The 23901-nt window shown below is 43.7% G+C and overlaps 1 protein-coding gene across 1 annotated transcript in view; it reads right to left on the bottom strand.

The window, feature by feature from the left end:
* Positions 1–19317: 19317 nt before the first annotated feature.
* INSYN1 (inhibitory synaptic factor 1) overlaps positions 19318–23901 on the bottom strand; it is a 117938-nt gene continuing 113354 nt past the window's right edge. Inside the window, exon 2 of the mRNA XM_033919807.1 lies at positions 19318–20355. Coding sequence (XP_033775698.1) covers positions 19636–20355 — 720 coding nt within the window. The 3' untranslated portion in view covers positions 19318–19635. The remainder of the gene's footprint in view (positions 20356–23901) is intronic.

Below are 23901 nucleotides of genomic sequence, written 5' to 3'. Positions count from 1 at the left end.
GGCAAGACCTATGCCAGAGGATGGGGAGAGGGGCTAGAGCAGAAGCAGAAACAGCAACACAAGAATTTAACACAGGAATTTAACTTGTGTTAATCAACAGTATAAATGAATGTATTAAGTCAATTGCCACGTATAAAAAAAAAGTTAAACATTTTTATTAAAATAAATATGTGAAACAAAAGTGAAAAAGTGGCTAAATTGGGCTGCACAAAGAGTACTCCTATATGGCCACTATAAACTTAACCGGCTAGTGCTAAATATTGACCTATGCCAGTTAAAAAAAAGAAAAAAGAATATTCAGTGCTGGTCACTGGAAACAGCCTGGCATTATCTGCATCAGCACCAAACACAGGAGTTAACCTCCATCCCCACATCCTCCTCTTCTCCCACCCCTCCTCCCCCTTCTTCCTCACCCCTGATGGGCCGCCGCGGGAGCGGACCGCTGGGCGAGATGAACCTCTGGTCTGACTCAGCGGAGGCAACTTCTTATGTTCTCTCTTTTAGTCACCTTGAGCCTACCTAGGTATGAGCGACACAGAAATAGAAGATTAGATTAGATTAACCAACCTGCCTCCTGCTGTCTTAATCTTGGCCAGGATGTGCTTAAAAATATGCCCGTCCAAGGGTCTGAATCCACGTATAGGGCTGGTCACAGCTAGCTAGCTCAGCCTTGCCTGAATGCTGTAAAGAGTAGAAATTATTATGGTTCATAAAGTAGGCTGAAAGCCAACACATTTTTCATAAAAGAAAGATTTGGTACGACAGGATTTGAGTGCAAGAAATATGTTCAAAATTTATTCTGGTAGGCAAGACCTGTGTCTTCAACAACCATAGTTTTCTTTTTATTATTAATAATTCTTGTAATCCCTCCAAAGTAGCATATTGCTATGAAACTATTGTTAACCTGTCAATGCTAATGTTCTTTCTATTGTAGCTCACTGACAATGGTCAGCCCCTCTCTTTTGTAAACCGCATAGAACTGAAAAGCTTTTGCGATATATACATAAAATATTATGTTGTTATGATTATTTCTAGCTATGTGTTATATACAGAAGAAGCATTGTACAGCAAAACCTTGGTTTGCGAGCATAATTCATTCCGAAACCTTGCTTGTAATCCCAAAACACTCGTATATCAAAGCAAATTTCTCCATAAGAAGTAATGGAAACTTGGACGAATTGCTCCATAACCCAAAAACTTTAATAAATAATACTGTATGTACTTGTATTACAAGACCTCACTCATTTAGAACGGTCACTACACTCCTGCAGCGACAGAGAGAGAAAAACCATTGGCTCGACTGTGATGATGTGATGTGTGCATTCTATATGTACTGTATTGTATGGCAAGACCTTGCTTGTTTATCAAGTTAAAATTTCATACAATGTTTTGCTTGTCTTGCAAAACACTTGTATACCAAGTTACTTGCAATCCAAGGTTTTACTGTATTTAAATTATACCAGCTACTTGTTTAACAGTAGTGAAGCTTGTGCAGAAATGGCCCATGGAATTATTTCTGAACACTTTGCATGTGCATGTGTTATATGGGTGTTATATGGGTGACAAGGAAGAGAGCCTGAAGTAGAGAGTTGCACGGGGACAGAAATCTCACCCATCCCTGCCCGTCCCCACCAGGATCCTCTCCGTCCCCACCTGTCTCCATCAGGATTTTCTCCGTACCCATCCCTGCAAGGAATTACCTCCATCCCCGCCCGTCTCCATAAAAAGCAGCAATTACTTCTGACAGGAAGCAATTACTTCTGACAGTTCTTTTGTGTTTGCGCTGCTGTTTTCCTTGTGGAATCTCTTTGGTGGAACCCTTTTTTTGTTTTCTGTTCAGGTAATTAATTTATAAACCCCCCTCTTTTACTAAGGCTGACGTGTCCATTATATTATATGGACGAACCCTTCTTCCAAAGCCTTCCATCCCTGTGGGAGTCCCGTTGGCTAGAGGGGGGTCCACGTGGGAGTCCCGTGGGTTAGGGGGGATTCCTGCGAACCCCGTTCCCATGCTGACCTCTAGCCTGGAGTCCTTAAGATTCCTTTCTCCAGGGTCACAATCCTTTAATAAGAGGTTTGGGGAAGAACTGTTAAGGATGTTATATTGCCCTCTTGTGGTGGTGTATCCTAAAGAAAACCTAGTAGATGTGAGAAGCAGTGGTGTAGCGAGGGTAAGAGGCTCCCTGGGTGGCGGTGTCCCTCCCCACCTCCACCCTCACTCCTTCCCTGATCCTGCCTGCCATGCGTGCCCCCCACTCCTTCCTCGATCCTACCTGCCGGGCGCAGACCCCTTCCCCCATACCTCTAGTTGAAGTTGATGCTTGCATCAGTCAACAACGTGCTTTTTGTGACCCCGTCGGCCCTCCCTCTGATATGCATGGCACCAGGAAGTGATGTCAGCGGGAGAGCCGACGGGGTCGCGAATAGCACTTTGTTGACAGCCGCGAACAACAACTTCAACTAGAGGTAAAGAGAAGGTTGCCTGCGTGGAGGGAAGGAATGGGAAGAGGCGTGGCGGCGGAGAGGAGGACCTCCCCCTCGCTACGCCACTGGTCAGAAGAAATTCCTGCAATCCTTAACTATGCCTTTTTAAAGGACGAGGGAAGGGAGGGTGAGACCTCTGAATTAGAATTAGGATTGGAAAGTGAGGCACTGGGAGAAAGAGACTTGGAACTGGGAAAACTGGTCCTTCTGATTAGTTTTAAAACCAGCACGTTGAGCAGTGATTGTTGTTCCTTGTTTGTACATTGTTTCAAGTTGACCTAAATAAAGTAAAAAAAAAAAAAATACCAGCACCTCATTTTTACTAAATTGTAAGACAGTTTGAAAAAAAAAATTAGCAGTTATATATATATTTTTTAAAGTATATATATACATACATATATATATATATGTAATCAGGACTTCTAGGCTGATAATTATCTCCATAGAGAGTAACTATTATTGTTATGAATAGTTTTTATGTGTACATTTTTTTTATTTTGGAATTAAAATCATAAATTATTTAACCAGGAAACCAAGATTAACAAGCATCTTCTATAATTTGGCCTTTCTTTTCAATTTACTTCAGAAAGAAAATGCTACTTAAGCCAAACATGGTGGGTAGATTAGATGGGGGGGGGGGGGGGGGGTTTCTTTGCAACTTATTTTCTATTCATAATTTTGTTATTATTATTTTTTTTTACATGTTTCCAAATTGCATGCATGGGAATGTAGTTCTGTTTTTCTTAAGTCAATCAGAATGACATTATCATACACGCTGTGAGGTAATACCAGGACATGATTAGCTTGTCTATAAAAAAAAACAAAGAAAATGAGCCGGCTAGCCAACCACGTGGCTCCTCAACTTATGCTACAAACCCAGTCTTTCATTTTTGCTTCTTGCATTTGGGAATTTGGTAATCTTCTATCAGTGAGAACCAGAGGAAAAAAAATTGTCTAAACTTTCAATTGACTTTAATGATCGTGTGCAAGCTGTACATTTCAAAAATGTTCTACTAATGAGAAAAAGGATTGCCAAATCCTAGCGGGCTCTGCTAAGGGAGTTTAATTAGGGAGTTCTCATACTCAAAATTTAAGAGAGTAAATTGGTCAGCTCCAAAGTAAGTCCTAGAGCCAATTGAATCATTGGTTTTTAACAGATCTCTTCGCTTCTTAAGGGGGAAATTTTATAGAGGATAATTGGGCTGCGAAAACTCAAGGGAATGGTAGAGTTTAGGGGGTTGTAATAGCCTTAGTCTAGTTACCCAAACAAGAGTCACACGAATGCTAACAAGCTGTCTGAGGAGGTAGGAGAATAAGCTTTTATTTACACAGAATTAGGGGTCTGTTTTCTTCATAGATCTCCCCTCAAAGAAACCCGCTGCTTTCCCAAAATACACTGCTCCTCTCATTTTAGTTTAGTCATTTCAGAGTTCTGGGTGACAGTCTGCATCAAGCCAGGAGCATAGTTCGTGCAACCCCACCTCTGAGAGAGAGAGTTTTAAGACTTATTCCTGTGAATGCAAAAGAAACTTCAGTTCAGCGGGTTCCTACCTCATTTGGGCATAAGTTACAGTTCTCTCCTGGTCCTCCATGGTCTAAGGTGACCATTCGTCCTGTTTTCAACGGGACTGTCCTGTTATCCCGACCCACTACTTCGGGATGCCGAAATGTCCCGTTTGTAGGGACAGCATCCCGAAGCTGTGCGCAGGGACAACGGACCGGCGATCGTTTCCCCTCCCTGCCACGCTAAAGCCTCCCTCCCTCCCTCCAGCGCCAATTCAATCCCCCCACTGGTCCGCCGCAGCTGCTGCTTCTTGACGCCCAGAAACCTTCTTCCCGACGTCAATTCTGACATCGGAGAAGTTCCGGGCCAGCCCTAATGTAATGTTGGGTGTGTATAGCTTTGTATTTTTAGGTAGCAGATATGGTTGTAAGAAAAAGCATGTAAAGTGTTTACATGTGGGAACTGTATATGTGTGATGCCAAACCATGGTCCATGTTGGATCAAAAAAGATCTCAATAAAGACGTGTGGACCTTCAAATAAAGAAACCTATAGGGGTTTCTACCCTTAATGAGACTCAAGTTGACAAAGTGGTGGATATGAATTTAACAGCTTTTTTGGAAAGTTCGTATGAGGTCATAATGGAAAGAAAAACCTTGCTGATAACTCTTGCTTTGGAAAGTGATAGAGAATATGTATTGCGTCTTTATTTCCGACATATAAATATCAGTTTTTGGGCTCTACTGTGCGAATATTTCCTGACATGTCTCAGAGGTCCCAGAGGCGCAGAAAGGAACTCTTGGCATTAAGGCTAAAAGACTTAGCCCTGGGGGCAACTTTGTTGTTGAAATTTCCTGAGAAATGTTTTATTACATATCAGACAAAGAATTACTTGTTTTTTGGAGCCTAAACAGCTGTTAGAATTTGTAGAATCTAGAGAGGGTACAGCATCTGTAACTTAAGATATGTAACTTGTCATAATTCCGGCTCTAGGACCAACTGGGTATTGCAGTTTTCTCGTTTGATCAATTGTATAATTCTTGTTGACATGTTGGGGCATAGTAATTTATTTAAACTGGTTTGGGGCCCGTTGACGCCTTTTATTACTTCATTATGGTTGTCTTTTGTCTTTAATTTTTGTTTATTTCCACACGCATCCAGGAAAGGGTGAGAGGGTGGGGGAGGGGGTCTATTTCTATCTTAATCTTAGCTCTTTGAATATATACATCCAGGGTGGGTTTACATTACTATTTTAAATAGGGAAAGGTTATTGAAAGAATCTGTGTATTTGTGTTTTTATTGATTAGTCATTGGGTGGGTGGGTGGGATAAAATGGTTGCTCATGTATGTCTGTAAGATGAATGTGCTTTTCTTGATTTATTATATGTTTATATACTTGTGTATTGCACTGTTAATATTTTGGAAAAATCAATAAAGAATTTTTTTTAAAAAATTATTTTCTAGAAATTAATTTCCTGTTGTCTGCTCTTAAAGTATTGTGGTCTATATAATTGAATAGAAATTTCTTTTTTCTTTTTTTTTCCTTTGGAAATTACTGATCTGATTCAAATTGTTATATATTATACTTTAATATGAAATGTGATAAATAAAGAAAAATAAATAAATAAATCAAGACGTGTGGTATTTTTACATCTTGTTTTATTTTGTTTTTTTTGTTGTCTCCAATGTTGTTTTCCTTTCATTTGTTGGAAATGACATGAGAAATGTCATTCCATATTGCTCTGAAGATGGGGAGAGATGAATATTTTTATTTGTTTACTTCAATGATGTGATATATCGGCTAATGTACATAACTGCTAAAGGTCAATAAACATGAAGAGTTAAAAGTAGGGCAAGAGAAATCGAATATACTTGGAATCAAGATGGCGTCGAGAATGGACGTCTGAGCGGGTCGCAGTAAGTTTGAGAGATTTTTTCCCTTATTCTACTTACCACTGAAGCGCAACTCTAACCCGGATGGGGAAGAGAAAGGGAGCCGTCTGTCCTAACCCTCCGGCGCCCGGGACCCCGCAGCGTATGATTCAGCCAATGATCCTGAATGCTTTTTCCTGCTCAGCCGAGGAGAACCCCTCTACCTCGGGGATGAGCCAGGATATTTCCGGCAAACTTAGCGCAGGAGCTGCCCGGGTGTTTCTGAGCCCGGAGCAGAGGTCAATTCCTCCCCAACCTGGAAGTGTTTCAGTGCAGGGAGCTGCAGGAGTTCAGCAGCCCGATGTGGGAGGAATGGACTCCAGCAGAGGAGGGATGCCAACATCGGAGCTTTGGCAGGACAGTGTTGGAGATGATGGCCAGCTAATCCCTGACTAATGGAGGAGAGGTGAGAGGAGCTTCTGGAGGCAATAACATCAGCTTTGGGGAGCTGAAAAGACCTGAGAAAATTGATATGGGAGCGCTTTGACGGGCCATATCTATCATAGACGCCAACCTAAAATTGAGTCTTTCAACTATCACAACTGATTATGGGACTATCTAGTCCAATGTTGAGCAACAGGGGGTGCGACTAACTGACCTGACTGAGAAATTGAATAAACAGAAAGAATGTTTGAAGGAAGTGAAGACTGTTCAGTTGGAAATGATTAAGGAAAGATCATTTATTTCTCGCAAGCTGGAAAATTTTGAAAATTCACTCAGGAGCAATAACTTAAGATTTCTGAACTTTCCTAAATGTCCCGTCATCTCTCCAGTGGAGATGGCGAGAAAATATTTCCGAGAAGTCCTAGCCATTCCATTGGAAAATTTACCTCCAATTGTTAGAGCTTATTACTTGGACATTAAGAGACCTCGTGGGGAATCTACTCCTAAAGGAAAATCTAAAGATAATGTTGATTTGTCTTTATTTGGAAAGTTCTTTTGAGGTGGTTACGGATAGAACCACTCTCTTATTGACTTTACCCTTGGAAAGTGATAGAGAATATGTTTTACGCCTATATTTCCATCATTTAAATGAGAAATTTTTGGGCTCAAATATTAGAATTTTTCCGGACCTAGCTTTGAAAACCCAGAGGCGTAGAAAGGAGTCCTTGGCTTTGTGGCTAAGAGCCCTGGCCTTGGGGCTATTCTTTTGCTTAAATTTCCAGCAAAATGGTTTATTTCTTATCAAAATAAAAATTTTATTTTCTTTGAGCCCAAACTGCTATTAGATTTTTTTAGGGCCAAAAGAAGGGTTGGTTTCTTAGTCCGTGGATGAATGACCTGTCTACCGGCTATAGGGAGGGTATCCATTGCCGTTACTCTATATCTGTATAATTTCGTGCAATTAATTGAAATTTATTTTCTCTCTTGATTCCAAATTTGTGGACTGAATAGTTGATTGAATTTTCTTGTATATATGTTAAAAATTTTCTTGCATTTTTTGATGTTGATCTCTTTTCAAGATTATAATGCATGATGTTGAATTGTAAAAGGATATTAAAAAAAAAAAAAAGTAGGGCAAGAAAAATGGCTTCTATGAATCTCGAGTATGAATGTCTCTCCGTGCTGCCTATTTCTCTTCCATCAGCAAATTGAGTGCTATACTGGTTCTCTAGCTCTTGTCCCAATGCCTTGGGGTCCTCTATGGTTTTAGGAATCAGAAACTAGGACTGGACTGAATTCTCACGATCGCCTGTGGTTAGATTGATAAAACTGGTACCCCTTCCCATGACAAAATTGGGACTCAAGCTTTGTGTGAAGCTGTTAGACCTGCGCCCTTATTTTTGGAGAGCTCAGTAAATCTTGATGACATTTTTAGGACCAAGCAGGTCAACAGAGACTGCACATGGTAGTGAAATCATTAAGGGTATCCTCTGGGGATGAAAGGCACTGCGTTAAAAACAAGACCAGTGGCTTGCTTGTGAATGCACCTGCCTTATGAATCCAACCTTCTACCTGTTTTACTGATTTCAAAGACATTTGGGGATTTTTTTTTTTTTTTTTTTTTTAAGTATTTATTGCCCAGTAAAAGCAGAATTTAAAGTCTGGGTTGTATTTTTTCTAGAACAATTATTGTCAGACAGGTTGTATCGCTAGGCAAAGGTGAGTAACTCAATTTTACCACAGGGGAAATCCCTGGATTTATTTATTTAAAAATGTATATACCGCATACATCTATGTGGTTCAGGATTGTTCAGGTAACAAAGGTGGCACATATCCCGGACAGCAACATCCTGAAATATCACATGTATGCTTTTTATTTTATGTCTTTATTTTATGACATTTGCATTTAAAACATAGTCTGAAATCACTCGATTAGGAAAGCATTTAAAAAGAACCAGATATTGAAACAAAACCTGGAACTGCATGAGAAAAGCCACATAAAAATAAAACCTAATCTTTGACTTGATTGATGAATCCCAACAACAAAAATGTTGGTATCTTGTAAAGTAATCATAGGAAATCAATTAAAAATGATAAGAAATGCCCAAGAGTTTGTTCTTGATGATAACTAAGGCAAATGCGCAGCTGTAAAGCAGTTGTGCCAGGCGAATGTAGCAGGGCCCAAATTTCACTTTGTCCTTTTCAAAAAAGTGGAAAGTTCTGGTACCTCTTCAGATCCTTGAGTGTGTTTGCAGTGATGTAATGGAAGATGGGCTTGTATGTCCATCCCTTGGGGGTCATTTGGGATTCCAGGCTTCTAAAGAGGTCTCAGGGAGCCAGCTCTCCTCATGATTGGTTAGGCCTTGTTCAAAAGAGAGAACTTTCCAGGCTGGTTTGGCCTAATCAGGTATAGAAAAGACATGGAAGTCAACCAAGATTCAGCTAGAGCCCTCTAAAAGAATTCAGGCTGCAAATACCAAATTACTGTATTATTTGAGAGGTTGATGGGAACTAGAGGGCACATCTCATGTAACATGTTAATATGTCCAGACTAGAGTGTGAGTGACTGAACCCTGCTGCATCCCAAGCAATCAGTAAGATAATTTTTGAGTTTTTTTTGGTCTTTGGAGATATCTGAAGTAACTTTCTCTGGTACTTTTCTCCACATATACTACTTTTTTTTGTATACAACTTTTGATGTTTTCTAATAGAAGGTTCATGGCATAATAACTGATTTTCAAACCAAGCACCAGAGGAAACTTGAGCTACGAAGTATGCAACAGGGCTTAAGTATTGCCATACTACGTCAGACAGAAGGTCCATCAAATCCAGTGTCCTGCTTCCAACAGTGGTCAATCCAGGTCGCAGGTACCTGGCAAGATCCAAAAAGAGTGAAACCAGATTTGATACAGTTTAACCCAGGAATAAGCAATGGACTTTTCTTGCAGGAGCTTGTCCAAACTTTTTTTTCAAACCCTGCTAAGCTAACTTCCTTTACTACACTCTCTGGCAATAAATTCCAGAATTTATTTACACATTGGGTGAAGAAATATTTTCTCCAATTTGTTTTAAATTTTCTATGTAGTAGGCTTATTGCATTCCCCCTAGTCCTTGTATTTTTGGAAAGAGTGAATAAGTAATTTACCAGTTCTACTCCACTCAGCATTTATAGACCTCTATCATATCTCACATCTCATCTGCCAGTTGAAGATCCCTAGTTGCTTTAGCATTTCCTCATAGGGAAGTTGTCCCATCCCCTTTATCATTTTCTTCACCTTTCTCTGTACCTTTTCTAATTCTTTTTTATTTATCTAAGTTTAAACTAAAAAAAAAACCCAAAACAAAGCACGTATAAAGCAAAGTGTACAATGTAATAAATTTATACCTAAGAAAGGATAATAAATATAATAGCATTGTATAACTACATTCTGCAATATCCAGGGAGATCCAATGTACCTTTTCTAGTTCTTCAATGCCTTTTTTGTGCCTCTTTGTTTCTTTAAAAAAATAATAATAATCTGGAACATTGTGCAATGGAGGATGGGCCTAGGTGTCTTCACTGCTAGAAGGTGTTCCTATCTTATGGTCCTAGGTGTAGGGTTACCTTATAGCTCCTGAAAAAGGAGGATGGATTGAGACATCCGGGTATTACTTCCATTGTTTTCAGTGGAAGTAAAACCCAGATGTCTCAATCCGTCCTCCTTTTTCTGGAGCCATATGGTAACCCAACCTAGATGCTTCTCACTGCTGGACGGTGTTCCCATCTTATGGTTTGATAAGAAGTCTTGTACTTGGGGAGCATGGAACTTTTGCCACCACAGAGTAAAGCTGAAGGAGCTCTGAGTATGAGGCTGCTAAAAAGCACCAGGGTGCTCCCCTTATCATGACTGCCTAGGCCTTATATAAAGAAAACATTTTTCCCAGACGTGTCTAGCCTGACCCACTTGACCAGGTTTTTATATCGAAGGTAAATTTTTTAAAAAATTTAAATTATTGATAAAATGAGAACACTTGGCAGTGGCGTACTGGGGGGGGGGGGGGGGAGGTCCGCCCCAAGGTTGCAAGGGGTTTTCGGTAGGGTTGGGAGGGAGGGAAAGAGAGAGAAATGCCCACTTTGGGCTCAGGCCTGCCCAAAACTGGCTTTCTGGCTATGCCACTGGTTAGAAGTTGAGTGGTTGGTCACTTTGGTGAGCTAAGTTGGTACTTTGGGAGGGAAGAGGTCTTTTGCCTCTCTTTTACCTCCTGGAAGCAAATTGATTGTTCAAGGGAGCGGTGGCCTCAGGCCTTATGAAGGCCAGGGTGAGCCCTTAACTGCCAGTGAGGTCTTTTACATCATGGATTAAGTGTGCCTTGGGTCTTATCCTCCTACTGCCTGGGAAAGAAAGTGGAGAATTGGCATAGGGTTCCAGATGACTGGATTTACCCATCTGGATGGGGCTTCAAAATCTAGTTCTTTGTCCAGGTTTTCAAAACCCGGCACTTCTGTGCCTCCTCGCCCCCTCCCCTCCCCCCCCCCCCCACTGTGCACATGCGCCCCCTTCACTACTGCCAAAATCGGGACCCCCTTACATCCCCCCGATATCAAGTGCCTCCCTGCCTTCTGATCACCCCTCCCCTTCCACAAAATCCTGGTGGTCTAGTGGGCCAGGGGGTGGTTCAGATCAAACCCCCCTCCCCCAGCTTAAGGACCCTCCACCCCCAACATTGCATCCCCCTGTACCTTTTGTTGAAAATCAGTCAGGAGGGATGTCCACTCCCTCCTTCCTTGAAGGGCTGCCTCTTCATAATGGTGGCTCTTCCCCCTCCTGGTGCAACCAGGATGCACTGGAAGGAGCCTTAGGCTCCTGAACCAGTTCGGGACCTTAGGCCCCTTCCAGTGCATCCAGGATACAACGGAAGGAAGAAGGGCTGCCCTTTTGAAGAGGCGGCCCTTCAAGGCAAGAGGAAATGGGCATCCCTCCTACCTGATTTTGGATGAAAGATACTGGGGGGAGGATTCTCAAACGGGGGGTGGAGGGGAGGGAGGTCCTGATCCACCCCCCAGCTCATTAGACCACCAGGATTTTGTGGGAGGTATTGGGGAGATCGGCAGGGGGTGCTTGGTATCTGAGATGTCATAAGGAAGGGACTTCACGCGTGCGGCAAGGGGTCGGAGAGGTGCTGGTGCCCCCAGCAAGATGGCACCCCGGGCAGACCATCCTATTCTTCCCTTTCTCCTTTACTACACCAATGACGGGGAAGGGACGGTGATGAACTTATGTCCCTATGTCACCCTTTAATTGTGAGCCCACTAAGTTCAGAGAAAATACCTATTTATAATATATGTAGACTGTGTTGGTTGTACCACAGACAATACAGTAAACCCTCGTGAATTTGGGGACTCTTTGCGGCTTTTCCCTCATTTAGCAACCACCTTCTTTTTCTGAACTAATGAACAGGATTGAGCGCCTGTTCCCCCGAATCTTCGCTCCCCTATGGATTTGAAGTTTTGAGTGTGACTATCCCCCTTACTTTTTCCTTCTCTTTTTTTTTTCTTTAAAACCCTCCTCCCTGCACCTGTCTATCTGACACTCGTCTCCAGCCTTTCGTGACACAGGCGCCTCGCCGCCTCCCCTACGCTTGCGCACTTTGAAGCCAAACTCTTCGGACAGTGAGGTTTTGAGCCTACGGGGGCTCGTGCGGTTCCAACAGTGTTTCACTAAACTGCACAGGTATGAGAGAAGAGGTGGGGCGTGTGCGCTGCGGAAAGAGGAGTTTTTGGTTTCAGGCCAGAGGCTGGTGCGGGGAGGAGTGAAACGGCTATTGCTGCTGTGACCAGAGGGAGCTTTTGGGTCTGTGTTCTGTCTGGTGCTGGTGACAGGGCGGGGCCGGAAGAGGAGGAGGGGGAGTGCCGATTACAGTACTCATCCGATATTTGCAATTTGTCAACATTCGCAGTCACTCCGAGAACGTAACCCCTGCGAATTTCGGGGGAGTACTGTATATCAAATCCAAGACCCTGTACTTTTAGGGCCTCTTCTATTAAACTGCACTAGCAGTTTTTAGTGCGGGAAGGCGCGCTGAATGGCCCGCGCTGCTCCCGACACTCATAGAGTTCCTATGAGCATCGGGAGCAGCACGGGCCATTCAGCGCGGCTCTCTGCGCTAAAAACTGCTAGCGCAGTTTAATAGATGAGGAGGTTAGTGTCCGTCCCTGTGCTCTTTGCTTCCATTTCAGCTCAGCTTTTCCTGAGCAGGAACCGAAAATTATGCGAAAAAACACATGCTGGTTTTTGTGATACAGATTGCTGAACTGTGGATTCATCTATCTTATACTACATCTGAATTAGAGAATGACACGGTGACAAAATTCATCACCGTTCCCGTCCCCGCGGATAACCGCGGGAAATAATCCCATGTCATTTTCTAGTAGCTATTTCAACCTCGGTCCTTCTACACCAGCATTCTTCAAAGCAAAGCTTGTGGGTCAGTGGTTGTGGCCATTCATACTCTGATTCTTATGGGAGCCAAGGATAATGAAGCCATTGTAACATCACTGATGTGATTGGCTCTTAGGCACTGGTGGAATGAGGCATTATGACATCACAATATCTGCTCTGGATACCAGAGACTGTCATTCTTCAGTGTCTGTTTCAACCTCAGTCCTTCTACACCAGCATTCTTCAAAGCAAAGCTTGTGGGTCAGTGGTTGTGGCTATTCATACTCTGATTCTTCCCTCTCTCCTTAAAGAATGACATGAAGATGGTTTCCCGCGGTTATCCGCGCGGACGGGAACGGTGATGAATTTTGTCACCGTGTCATTCTCTAATCTGAATCCTCCCATTTCATGAGAGGTGTGCTGGGCTAGAATATTTTCCTCGGATTCCCTTACTGTAAGGACAGCTGTTTTATCATTGCACTATAGAACAGATGGCCAATTTCTTTCTTGCTTTTTTTTTTTAATGGGATAATGCTGCATTTATAATGCTAGGGAATGTGAGATGTGCCAGATTGAGAGCACTGGAAAGTGAAATCGGTTATTTATCTTCCACATAGCTTCTCCTGGACAGTGACACATTGAGGTCACCCCACACTGCCAGACCAGTGTCATCAGTGCTGTGTCACCCTCTAAGAAGCGGCTGTGGTAAGTAGCCCTGCTCAGGAAAAAGCATCCCTAAAGGAGATTCAGTGCTGGTGACCATGTTTGATTTCTTGCCAGGGGTACAGCAGAAATGAAGAGGAGCTTGTCTTGTTTCCATTTAAGTACCTGCAGAAATGAGCAACAAAAGAGTCTGCCTAGAAACCTAGCAAAATAGATATATATTTTTTATTTCAGATCACTTGGATGTTAATCTCCCCCCCCCAAAAAAAATAATCTGTGGTGCACTAAGCCCTAATTTGTAGGGTTACCAGATGTCAGGATTTACCCGGACAATCATGTCCTCTTTTAGAGCAGTGTTTTTCAACCTTTTTACACCTATGGACCGGCAGAAATAAAAGAATTGTTCTGTGGACCGGCATCGGTCCGTGGACCGGCGGTTGAAGAACACGGGGCTAAGTCGTGAGCCAGACCCCGCCCATCTCTACCAATCTCCACCCCAGACCCCGCCCCCTTAATAGTACTAATTGCACCTTGCACGTCCCGTGCCTCATCAGACATTGCAACGTCAGAGAGAAGGCGTCCGGTTCAGGCGCAGGATACCCGTAGGAGCCACTGCCTGTGGCTTTCTGCACTGAATCAGTTAGGAAGAGGGATCTAGCTCAAAGATAACGCCGCATCGATCGCACCGTGGACCGGCGGTTGAAGAACACTGTTTTGGGCCTGATGCACGTGCTGGCCCTGTGGACCGGCACTGGTCCACGGACCGGCGGTTGAAGAACACTGTTTTGGAGGACATGTCCGGGCATCCGGATGGCTTTTCAAAACCCAGCACTTTGTCCAGATGAGGAATGTGCATTGATTAGCATGCATTTGCATCATTAACACACCTTAAAAAAAAAAAAATACAGGGGCCCTTTTACTTCGCTGCGCTAAAAGGTAGCGCGCGCGCTACGACTAGCATGTGGGTTTCTTGCACACTGAGGACACTTTTAGCATGGCTGTAAAATGGCCGCCTTTTCCATTTTTAACTATTAATGGCCACATGCTAGTTTCCCCATTAGCCTGTGGCCATTACTGCAGACGCCCTTAATTGTTTACCAGCGGTGAGAGCTCATACGCTAATCAGTGCACGGCAATGTAGCTACACTAACCGATTAGCGCTGGACATGCTTACTCTCCGACCCCCTCCCCCAAACATGTCCCCAGCTAAAAAATATTGTTTCCATTTCAGCGCATGGGAAACGCGTGCAATTGCTAAACCTACTGTGGTTTGCCTGAGCATTACCTGCTGTGGAGGTTTTTAACCTTTAGTAAACCCTCATTAGGGATTACCACAGCTTAGTAAAAGGACCCCATAGTGCATACAAAAATTGATTTAACCCAAGTTAATCTATGAATTAACATGCATACAATTGATTTTTATGTGTTAAAAATTTGTATTAAAACAACGTCTAAAATGAGCAAAAGCAATTCCTTAAAAATTGTGGAAAAATCTGAAAATGCGCCAGAAGTGTTTTGCCTCTGCACATCCCAACTCCAGACATCCTGTGATTGTTTTACTTTCCAATACAGATTGTCACTGCATTGTATGGGGCCCCTTTACCAAACTGCAATAGGGACTGGGTTTAGCATGTCTTTAATGTGAGACTTTCCCGCTCAGTAAGCCTGTTGCTGACGTGGCAGTATTTTAGGCCAGTGATGTACCCGTGGGGAGGGGGGTGACTCGAGCCCACTCTAGAACTGCAGCACCCCATTAAATGGTTGGCGGGGATACCAAAGCCCCGTCGGCCAAATTCCCAAGCCACTCCCCTTCTCCTGGTGCTGATTCTTGAGTGTAGAGGTTGGCGGCATGCATGCCTCCAGCTGCCTCCGGGATTTCTTGCAAACTGAGCATGCCCCATAAGTCCTGGCAGAAGCTGGAGACACATCGCTGACTTCTATGTTCAAGAATCAGAGCTGGGAAGAGGGGAGCAGCTCGGGAACTTACTGGCAGGGTTTGGCATCCCTGCTAGCCAAGGTACTTTTAGCTTGCATACACAGGGAAGGGGGTGGGCTCCCAGTCCACCCCTGGATGGCCCCTGTTTTTGGCAGTTTTCTAGTTTTTGGTTTTCAGGTCACGTGCTATAGTCACATTAATATGGTTATCTGGAAAAACAAAAATATTAATACGGAAACACTTCTGCCTCCTATTTAGGAGACACTAATTGCTCCCATATTAAGGCCTCTTTTTAGAAAGGCGATTATTGCAGTGGGCCACGGTAATCGCTCCGATGACCATAGGGATTCAATGGGCGTCAGAGCGTTTGCCACGTAGCAGCTGCTACCGTGCCTTTGTTAAAAAAAAAAAAGGGGTGTGTGGGTAAGTCTATATTACGAAGTTAGCATGTGCTCAACAGAGTAAACTAGCTAGATAATGCTTCCATGCCAATTCCTTGCCCATGTTATGCTCTCTCCCCAAAATATATATGTAAAAAAAATTAAGATCATGTCATTAATGCGTGCTAAGAGGTAAACTACCACACACAATGCTTTAACATGTTTGGCAATAGTCTTAATGCTTCATTAACTTCAGTGCTTGGTCTAGTAAAGAGGCCCCTTTGAGATTGCAGTCTTATGTCAGCATCACACAGTGCTGTCCAATAAGTTAGCTTGGCAAAGGCCTCTGGGAAGTATTGCAAGCAGCTCTGACCCCCTGGTCTGATTCCTGATGATGAAAGCCTTTTTGTTGGTGTTGAAGAGAGTTTGTTTTTCAAAATGGCGTCAACAGGGAATCCCCTGAGGCAGGTCAGGCTGATTGAAACGCTCTCTGATTATAATGCAGAGCGTCGGGAGAAATTGATCTTGACCAGCGCTGGAGTCTTGATGAGACAGATAAGTGAATGCCACTTGTTGGACTGCTATTTAGTTATTGAAGTGAAGTGTCCGTTCTTGTGGACATACTTTTTGTGGAAATTACGTGCAAGGGGGAAGGATAATAATAATAATAATAACTTTTATTCTAGTATACTGCCATACCCAGGGAGTTCTAGGCGGTTTACATCAATTAACCAAAGATCAGAGATTACAAACGGAATCACATCAATTTATCAAAGTTACAGGCAACGATGTGGTTGTTGTTAAAAGGATAGGGAGAAGAGAGTCGTAAGGGGAAGGGGGAGGGGGAAGAAACAGTGTGAGGGGATAGGTGGTTTCAGTTCATTGAGGTAGGGGGGTATTAGGGGTCCTGTTCGTGGAATAGGTGAGTTTTGAGTAATTTTCTGAAGTCGAGGTAGGTGGGGGCTTCGAGCACAATTTGGGCTAGCCATGGGTTCAGCTTAGCCGCCTGGAAGGCGAAGGTTTTGTCAAGGAATCTTTTGAGATGACATAGTTTTAGGGAGGGGAAGGCGAACAGATGAATTCTGCGGGAGTTCTTATTGGTGTAATTCAGAATGAAGTGGGGGTTGATGTAGTTTGGCGATAGTCCAAATACTGTTTTGTAACCGAAGCAGGCGAACTTGAATAGGACTCTGGATTTGAATGGCAGCCAATGAAGCTTATGGTAGTAAGGGGTGATGTGTCCCATTTGTTCAGGCCGAATATGAGGCGGACGGCGGTGTTCTGGATCATTTTTAGTCTCCTGATGGTTTTCTTCGTAGAGCTCAAGTAAATGATGTTGCAGTAATCCAGTATGCTGAGAATGGAGGATTGTACTAATAGGCGGAATGAGGTGTCGTCAAAGTATTTTTTTATGGTGCGGAGTTTCCAGAGTACCGAGATGCTTTTTCTGACAGTGATTACAAGCTATGAAATTAGATTGGGATTTGAAATAACTGGGCATTATAAGAGATCCAATGGTCTGGTTGTTCAAGACAGTCTGATATCCTTCCCCCCTGAAGATTATTATTATTATTATATGGTTGTGAAATGTTTTTTTCTCCCTCTTTCTGATGGTGTTGGATTTTTGTGCTTGTAGGTGGATTGTTATATTTTGTATTTTTGACCCTACGATTTTGATACCTATTAGTATAGGTTTCCATAGCATTTGCCTAGTGATTTACATGTTAGAGGACCTGGCTCCAATCTTTTGCTGGTTATTCGCATGCTAGACCAGAAGAGCAACACACTTAATGTCAAAAGAGGACTGGGCACCCAGAATTCCAAGGCCTGGGTCTTCAAAGGAAATCATTCCTACTTGAAAAGAGGTGCCTATAAATATTTTCCCAGAGGCCTTTGCAAGATCAACATGGTGCATAGCATTGTGTAATGCTGATAGTCTAGTTCCACTTTTCCTAATATACCCCCTGCTTTACAAAGCCAAGCTAGCATTTTTAGCACCAAGCGTCCAAGCTCTTAGCGTGGCTTTGTAAAGGAGGGGGATAATAAGAATTATTGGGATAAAAGATAGAAAATTATAACTTTAGCTAGCTCACGAACTGGATTCAGGGTGGCTCCCTACTGATTTCATTGTCTTATTCCACATATACGCCTTCTACAACCCCTTTTTCTCTCTTACCCAAAACAGGTGATTCTTAACTGTTATAAAGTGACCAATGCTAATAATATAAGTATTTCATTATATACCATATATACTTGAATATAAACCGAGGTTACTGGGCTCAAAATGGCCCAAAAATGGGGGTCTCAGTTTATATTCGGGTCAGCGGTGACCCGCCCTCCTCCCAAACCTATTGCAGGCCTCTGCCGAGCCTGTTGTGCGACCTGGTGGTCCAGTGGTGACTGGGACAGGATAGATCCCTCCTGCCTCCTGTCCTAGCCGATTATAAGAAATTTTACCTCTCTCTCGCCTCCCCCACATACCTTTAGTATCCCTAGTGGTCCAGCAGTGAACCACAACAGAGATTGGCATGGGAGGGGGCTAGATGCAGAGCCTGGTAGAGCAGCGAGGGAGGGGGGAACAGGGTGCAGAGCCTGACAGGGCAATGCATTTAAATATTACACCCCCACCCCGGTTTATATTCCAGTCAACCTTTATTCCTCCTTTATGGGGGTGAGAAAAGGTTACCTTGGTTTATATTTGAGTATATACGGTAATTCAAGATGGCTACTATTCTATATAGTCTTCCTAAAAAAATTGGCATTGATTAGTGCAGCACTAAGTGCGATTCTATAAAAGTTAGGTGCATTCAGTGGCATAGTAAGGGGGGGGGGCAGTGGTGCCTATCCTCCTCCCCACCCCCTGCTCCTTCCCATTCTTCCCCCTGCCGTGTGCGCTCCTTCACTTCCTCTTCACCATATCTCTATCTCTGCTGGCACGAGCAGCAACTTCAACCTGCTACTCAAGCCTGCATCAGCTCTCCTTCTGACATCACTTCCGGGCCCCGTGCTGCTTGCGCCAGGGAAATTAAGAGAGGTACGGGTAGGAAAGGGGTGCATGATTGGGGGTGGGGGGGTGGAGAAGAGGGTGGGGGAGGGGCACCTCTCACCCTCGCTACGCCACTGAGTGCACTGTGTAGAATCACATTTAGTGCAGCTTAACTTTAGGTGCACCCTATTTATGCCAGAATTTTCTTAGCCTAAAAGTGTGCGCCTAAGTCAAAAACACGCCCACGATCTGCCCCTAACCACGCACATTTTTAGGGAGGCACTTTGGACTAGGCACCCGCTTTTTATAGAATTTCGTTTTTCCAAGTTAGGCACCTAACTTTCAATTAAGTCCAATTAACAGCAATTATGAGGTGTTAAGTGCCAATTATCGGCACCGATTAGGCCTATTGATCAATTAACCCCACTTATTACAAAGTCATGGCTTTTTTTTTTTAAATCACCGGCTGCAGCAGTATTTGCTCCGACGCTCATAGAATTCCAATGCCACAGCCGTCGATAAAAAAAAGTCTAACATGGCTTCATAAATGGGAGCGGGGGTGGGGGGGTTACCTTATGTGCCTAAATTGGCTAGGTACGCCAACCTAGGTGCCTAACTTTAGGTGGCATTTTATAAAATTTGGAGGGAAATATCTAAAAATCCTTCCCTGATGAGTTGACCTCTAGGAAACACCCTCAAGCTGTCTTCTAGATCCGCATATTTCATTTTCTTTCATAACTTTTATTTATGTTGAAATCTTCCATTCAATAAAACAGATAAAATTCCCTGAGCCTCAAAGTGACGATAGGTAGTTAAACATTATCACCATTCTTTTTTTTTAATTATTGATTTGTTTAAATATATGCTTTTTTTTTTTATGCCCAGTGGGCCATTTAAGATATTGTCTCTTTAGAATTTTTTTAAAATTTTATTTTATTGTATTTGGTCCTCAGTTTTTGTCTTTGACTTTCTGTTTGGCAGAGATATAGGGCAGCAATGTCTGGGTGCTTTTATCAGATACTGTTTGTGTACTGGTGTTCCTCATGAGCTTTCGCTTCGGTACGGGGTTAACATAGTTCATCCCACTTGTGGCCAGGACCGGCTTGGAAGTAGGCGCTGGTCGCAGTTTGGAACTAGCCATGGGTAGTTTCAGTGCCGCAATATTGAGTTTCTCATGGGTGCCCTGCGGAGTGTCCTCCCCTGTGCCACTATTGCCTCCATGCTCTTGGTCCTCATCCTCATCATCGTCGCAGCACAAGGCATGGTAGAGCACTTTGTCGCTGAAACGTACCCGCTCCCTGGTACCCGATGTCCTTTGATGCGGTTTGTGATTGGGAATGGAGCTGAGCGTCTCCTCACTCGATGAGTCAGGGGTCTCCACGCAAGGTCCATTGGGGATGACCCCTCCATTCATCAGCCTGTAGTCGGCTTGCCGGCCTTGCTGGTCTGACCCGTCGCCTGAGTCGGATGGAGTAGAGGCCTCCAAGAAAGAGCAGAATTCCCAGCTGTCGGAGAGGATGTCCGGGGTCATGAAATCCAAATGGCCAAGGTCAAATAATCCACCTCCCTTCTCGCTGCTAGATGTACTGCTCACGGTTGCTGTTGTCCAATCATCTGGCTCCAGTTCAAAATCAAAGTCTGAGGTCAGTTTATCGATCTGGCCAACCACCTGTGGAAGAGAAAACGATGAGTAAAAGAAATAATGCTCTCATAAAATCAATCAGTCATTCTTCTCCCTCACCCCACCATTTCCCATATCATTATCTGATCTTATTACCTTTTTCCTACCACCTTCTAATTTTCAACTAGCTTCCAGCTTTTATCAATATCAGTGTTTCTCAACTCGATCCTGGACTACCCCTTGCCAGTCAGGTTTTCAGGTACATAGACGAAACCGCATGAGACAAAGCCGCGCGGACAACGGAGCGTCAACAATCGCGCGCAGGACATCTATGTGCTGGATTTAAACAGTATTTTAAAGTGCTCCAAGGGGGAGGGTTGACTGTTGGCGCTCCCATTGTGGGGGGTGTTGGGGGTAACACCCCATTATAGAGGAAAGAGCCTTTATCCCTGTTTTTTATGGAAAAATTAGTTTCCTCTATAATGGGGGTCCCCCCCAACGGGAGCACCAACAGTTCTAAGTAAAGAGTGTGTGTGGGGGGGGGGTTCTCCACCACTCCAACCCCCCTCGGAGTGCTTTAAAATACCATTTAAATCCAGCGCGCAGAAGTCCAGCGCACAGACGTCCTGCGCACGATTGTCAGCGCTCCATTGCCTGTGCAGCTTTGTCTCGCGCGTTTTTGACCCATCACTTGTTTTCAGGATAGCCACAATGAATATGCATGAAAGAAATCTGCATATAACGGAGGCAGTGTATGCAAATCAAATTTATGCATATTCATTGTGGATATCCTGAGAACCTGACTGGCAAGAACCGAGTTGAGAAACACTGACTATATAATTGAACTTGTGTATACCCTGCTGATAATGTCACAGCTAACATTGGTTTTTAGGTTGTATTGGAAATATTACTTCATTAGCTCTGAAATTAGACTTTGTTTTGCACTGAATAACAATGCACTGATACTATAAAAAGGACCAGTTTATGCCATATGTAGATTAGGTGGTTGTCTTGTCCTGCGGCTTCCTTGGAGGGAGAGGGTCAGAAAAGAGCAGCAATGGTGACAGCAAAATAATAGGTCCTGAAAGCCACACAAACTTGAAGAGTCATCCGTGCTTTTACTCACGCTGTCTTCACATCTTCCATGGTTTTCGCTATTGTACTATCCAAGGTTCAATCTGATTGGCCACTTAAGGTCACACCATCATAGTGGCATATAATAACAATGAAATCACATAGAGGGACATTTTCAATATAATGTCTAAATCTTATTTTGGATGTTTTGGGGAAAAATGTTCCAAAATCCTATAGAGAAAATCCATTTTTTTTTTTTTTGGGGGGGGGGGAAATGTCCAAATGCACAAAAAAAAACAACCAACCAACCATTGGGATGTAGGAGAAGCCAGCATTCTTATCAGACTATCCACACAGGCATCCCAATAGAGCAGGGGGACACCCTAGGGGGCACTGCAGTCGATGGTTTAGCAGAGGGTGAGAGGCACCCCTCCTCCGCCCCCTGCTCCTTCCCCGATCCCCCCTGCTGCGCGACCCCCCTCCCTTCCTCCTGTACCACTACTGGCACGAGGAACAAGTTCAACGTGCTCCTCATGACCCCAGCGGCTCTCCCTCTAACGTCACTTCCTACGTGCTGCCCCCGGAAGCGATGTCGGTGGAAGAGCTGATGCAGTTGTGAGGAACTTGTTGAAGCTGCAGCTCGCGGCGGTTAACAACTAGAAGTACGGGGGAAGGGAAGGGTGGGGCGCGCGGGTGCGTGGTAGGCTGTGGGAAGAGGCAGAGGGGGTGGTGAAGAGGAGGAGTGCCGACACCCCCAACATGGTGCTCAGGGCGGACCGCCCCCCTCGCACTCTCCTTAAATAAACGGTCCAAGGTTCAACTCTCACCATAACTCTCTCAAACTTGCACACGACCTACTGTACCCACTCGTACCTCCTCAATAGCCCTATATGCCTGCAGGTGTTTGGTGGTCTCACACTTTCTACCAGCTTATACACGAGAAATTAATTTATTAGACAAATTTAAATCCAGCCTAAAAACTATGCTTTTCAAAGAGCTTTTGCAGTGCAACTGTCCTTTTAAGGATGCTCTCTTTTAACCAAATACAGTACTCCCCTGAAATTCATGGGGGTTCCATTCTAGGAACCCCCGTGAATTTTGAAAAACCGTGAATGCGATTTTTCGCCTGTCAAAAGGCAGGGAAGGCAGGAGAGGGCAGCTGGAGCGCTGGCGGGTGAAGAAAGTCACTCGCGGTCTGCTCCGACCGCCTCTTCCTGTAGTAAAGTCGGGCTACACCAACCAGGAGCTGCTTTGACATGCAGCTCCTGATTGGTGTAGCCTGACTTTACTACAGGAAGAGGCGGTCGGAGCAGACCGCGGATGAGCGAGTTCACGATTTGCGAACCGCGAATTAGCGGGGGAACACTGTATCAGAATTTTCTTCTGACCAGCCTTTCTGCTCAGGGGAAAAACTTCAGTGTCCACCTAACCTTTTGTTTTTTTTTTCCATTTTTGTTCTTTCCGTTCAAAAATATATTGTAGTTCTTCCCCTTCCTTTTTTGCCAGTCTATTCGTCTGTTTTAAATTTTAGCTGGGTTTTTTAGTGAAAACTTTGATGGTTTAAAATTTGATGTCTTTTTGTTATTTCATCTTAATTGTTTTTACCCCACTCAGATGTATTATGAATGTAAGCTACTTTGAAATTTTGAGAAGGCGGGATAATAACATTTTAATAAACTTGAAACTTGATATGGGCCTGGGTCCCTGTCTCTGCAGTCCACAGCAGTGGAGTTGCGAGGGCGAGAGGCGTCCTTCCCCCGCCCTCACCTCCTGCCCCGTACCTCATTAACATTCCCGACGTGAGCAGCAACCCCGAGGTTTGCCCTGGCCATTTTCTGCAATGTTTCCATTATTGCAGAAAAATGTCCAAATCGTAAGCCTGCTCTAACCCTGCCCAAAACATATCCCTCTGAGATTTAGATGCGCGTCAGACAAACAGCACAGAAACCGTCCAAAAATGTGTTTTCAAAAATGACAATGTGGACGTTTTTGCAAATCAAAGGTCCAAATGCCACTTTATGCTATTTATTGGATGGATTTTTTTTTTTTCTTTTGAAAATGAGCTCCATAGTCATGAAATATCTAATAGGAAAGTAGAAGAAACAAAGATTCTCTGCCTTATGTGTCCCCATGCCCCCAGCAATCTACAACTACTAGTCAACACTGGCCAGATGGGTAAAACTCCACAGTAAAAGATCTCTGAAACAAGTTATGTCTTTAGAGCAATCTTGAATAGTGGGACTGAAGGTCCGGAACAGAGGCAAAGGAAGACCATTCCACAAGTTCGGCCTCATAGTGCTAAACATTGAGTTACGATGTGTCTGTTCGTTCTTTGACCCTAAACAACTCTTAGAATTCTTGTCAGCTGGAGAGAGATGCCCAGTAGAAGAGTTCCGTAACCAGCTGTTGACGGTCTCGGTGTAACTCTACTTAGATGTGACATTTTTTTCTTTATAGTTTATTAATTTCCTGTTTCTCCTTACTATTATTGTAGGCTAAAGTATTTGTAATTATTCCCCC

This window comes from Geotrypetes seraphini, chromosome 14 (assembly GCF_902459505.1).
Source record: "Geotrypetes seraphini chromosome 14, aGeoSer1.1, whole genome shotgun sequence".
Lineage (NCBI taxonomy): Eukaryota > Metazoa > Chordata > Amphibia > Gymnophiona > Dermophiidae > Geotrypetes > Geotrypetes seraphini.
Note: the sequence above shows the minus strand (reverse complement) of the source record. Positions and strands in the feature narration are given on the sequence as shown.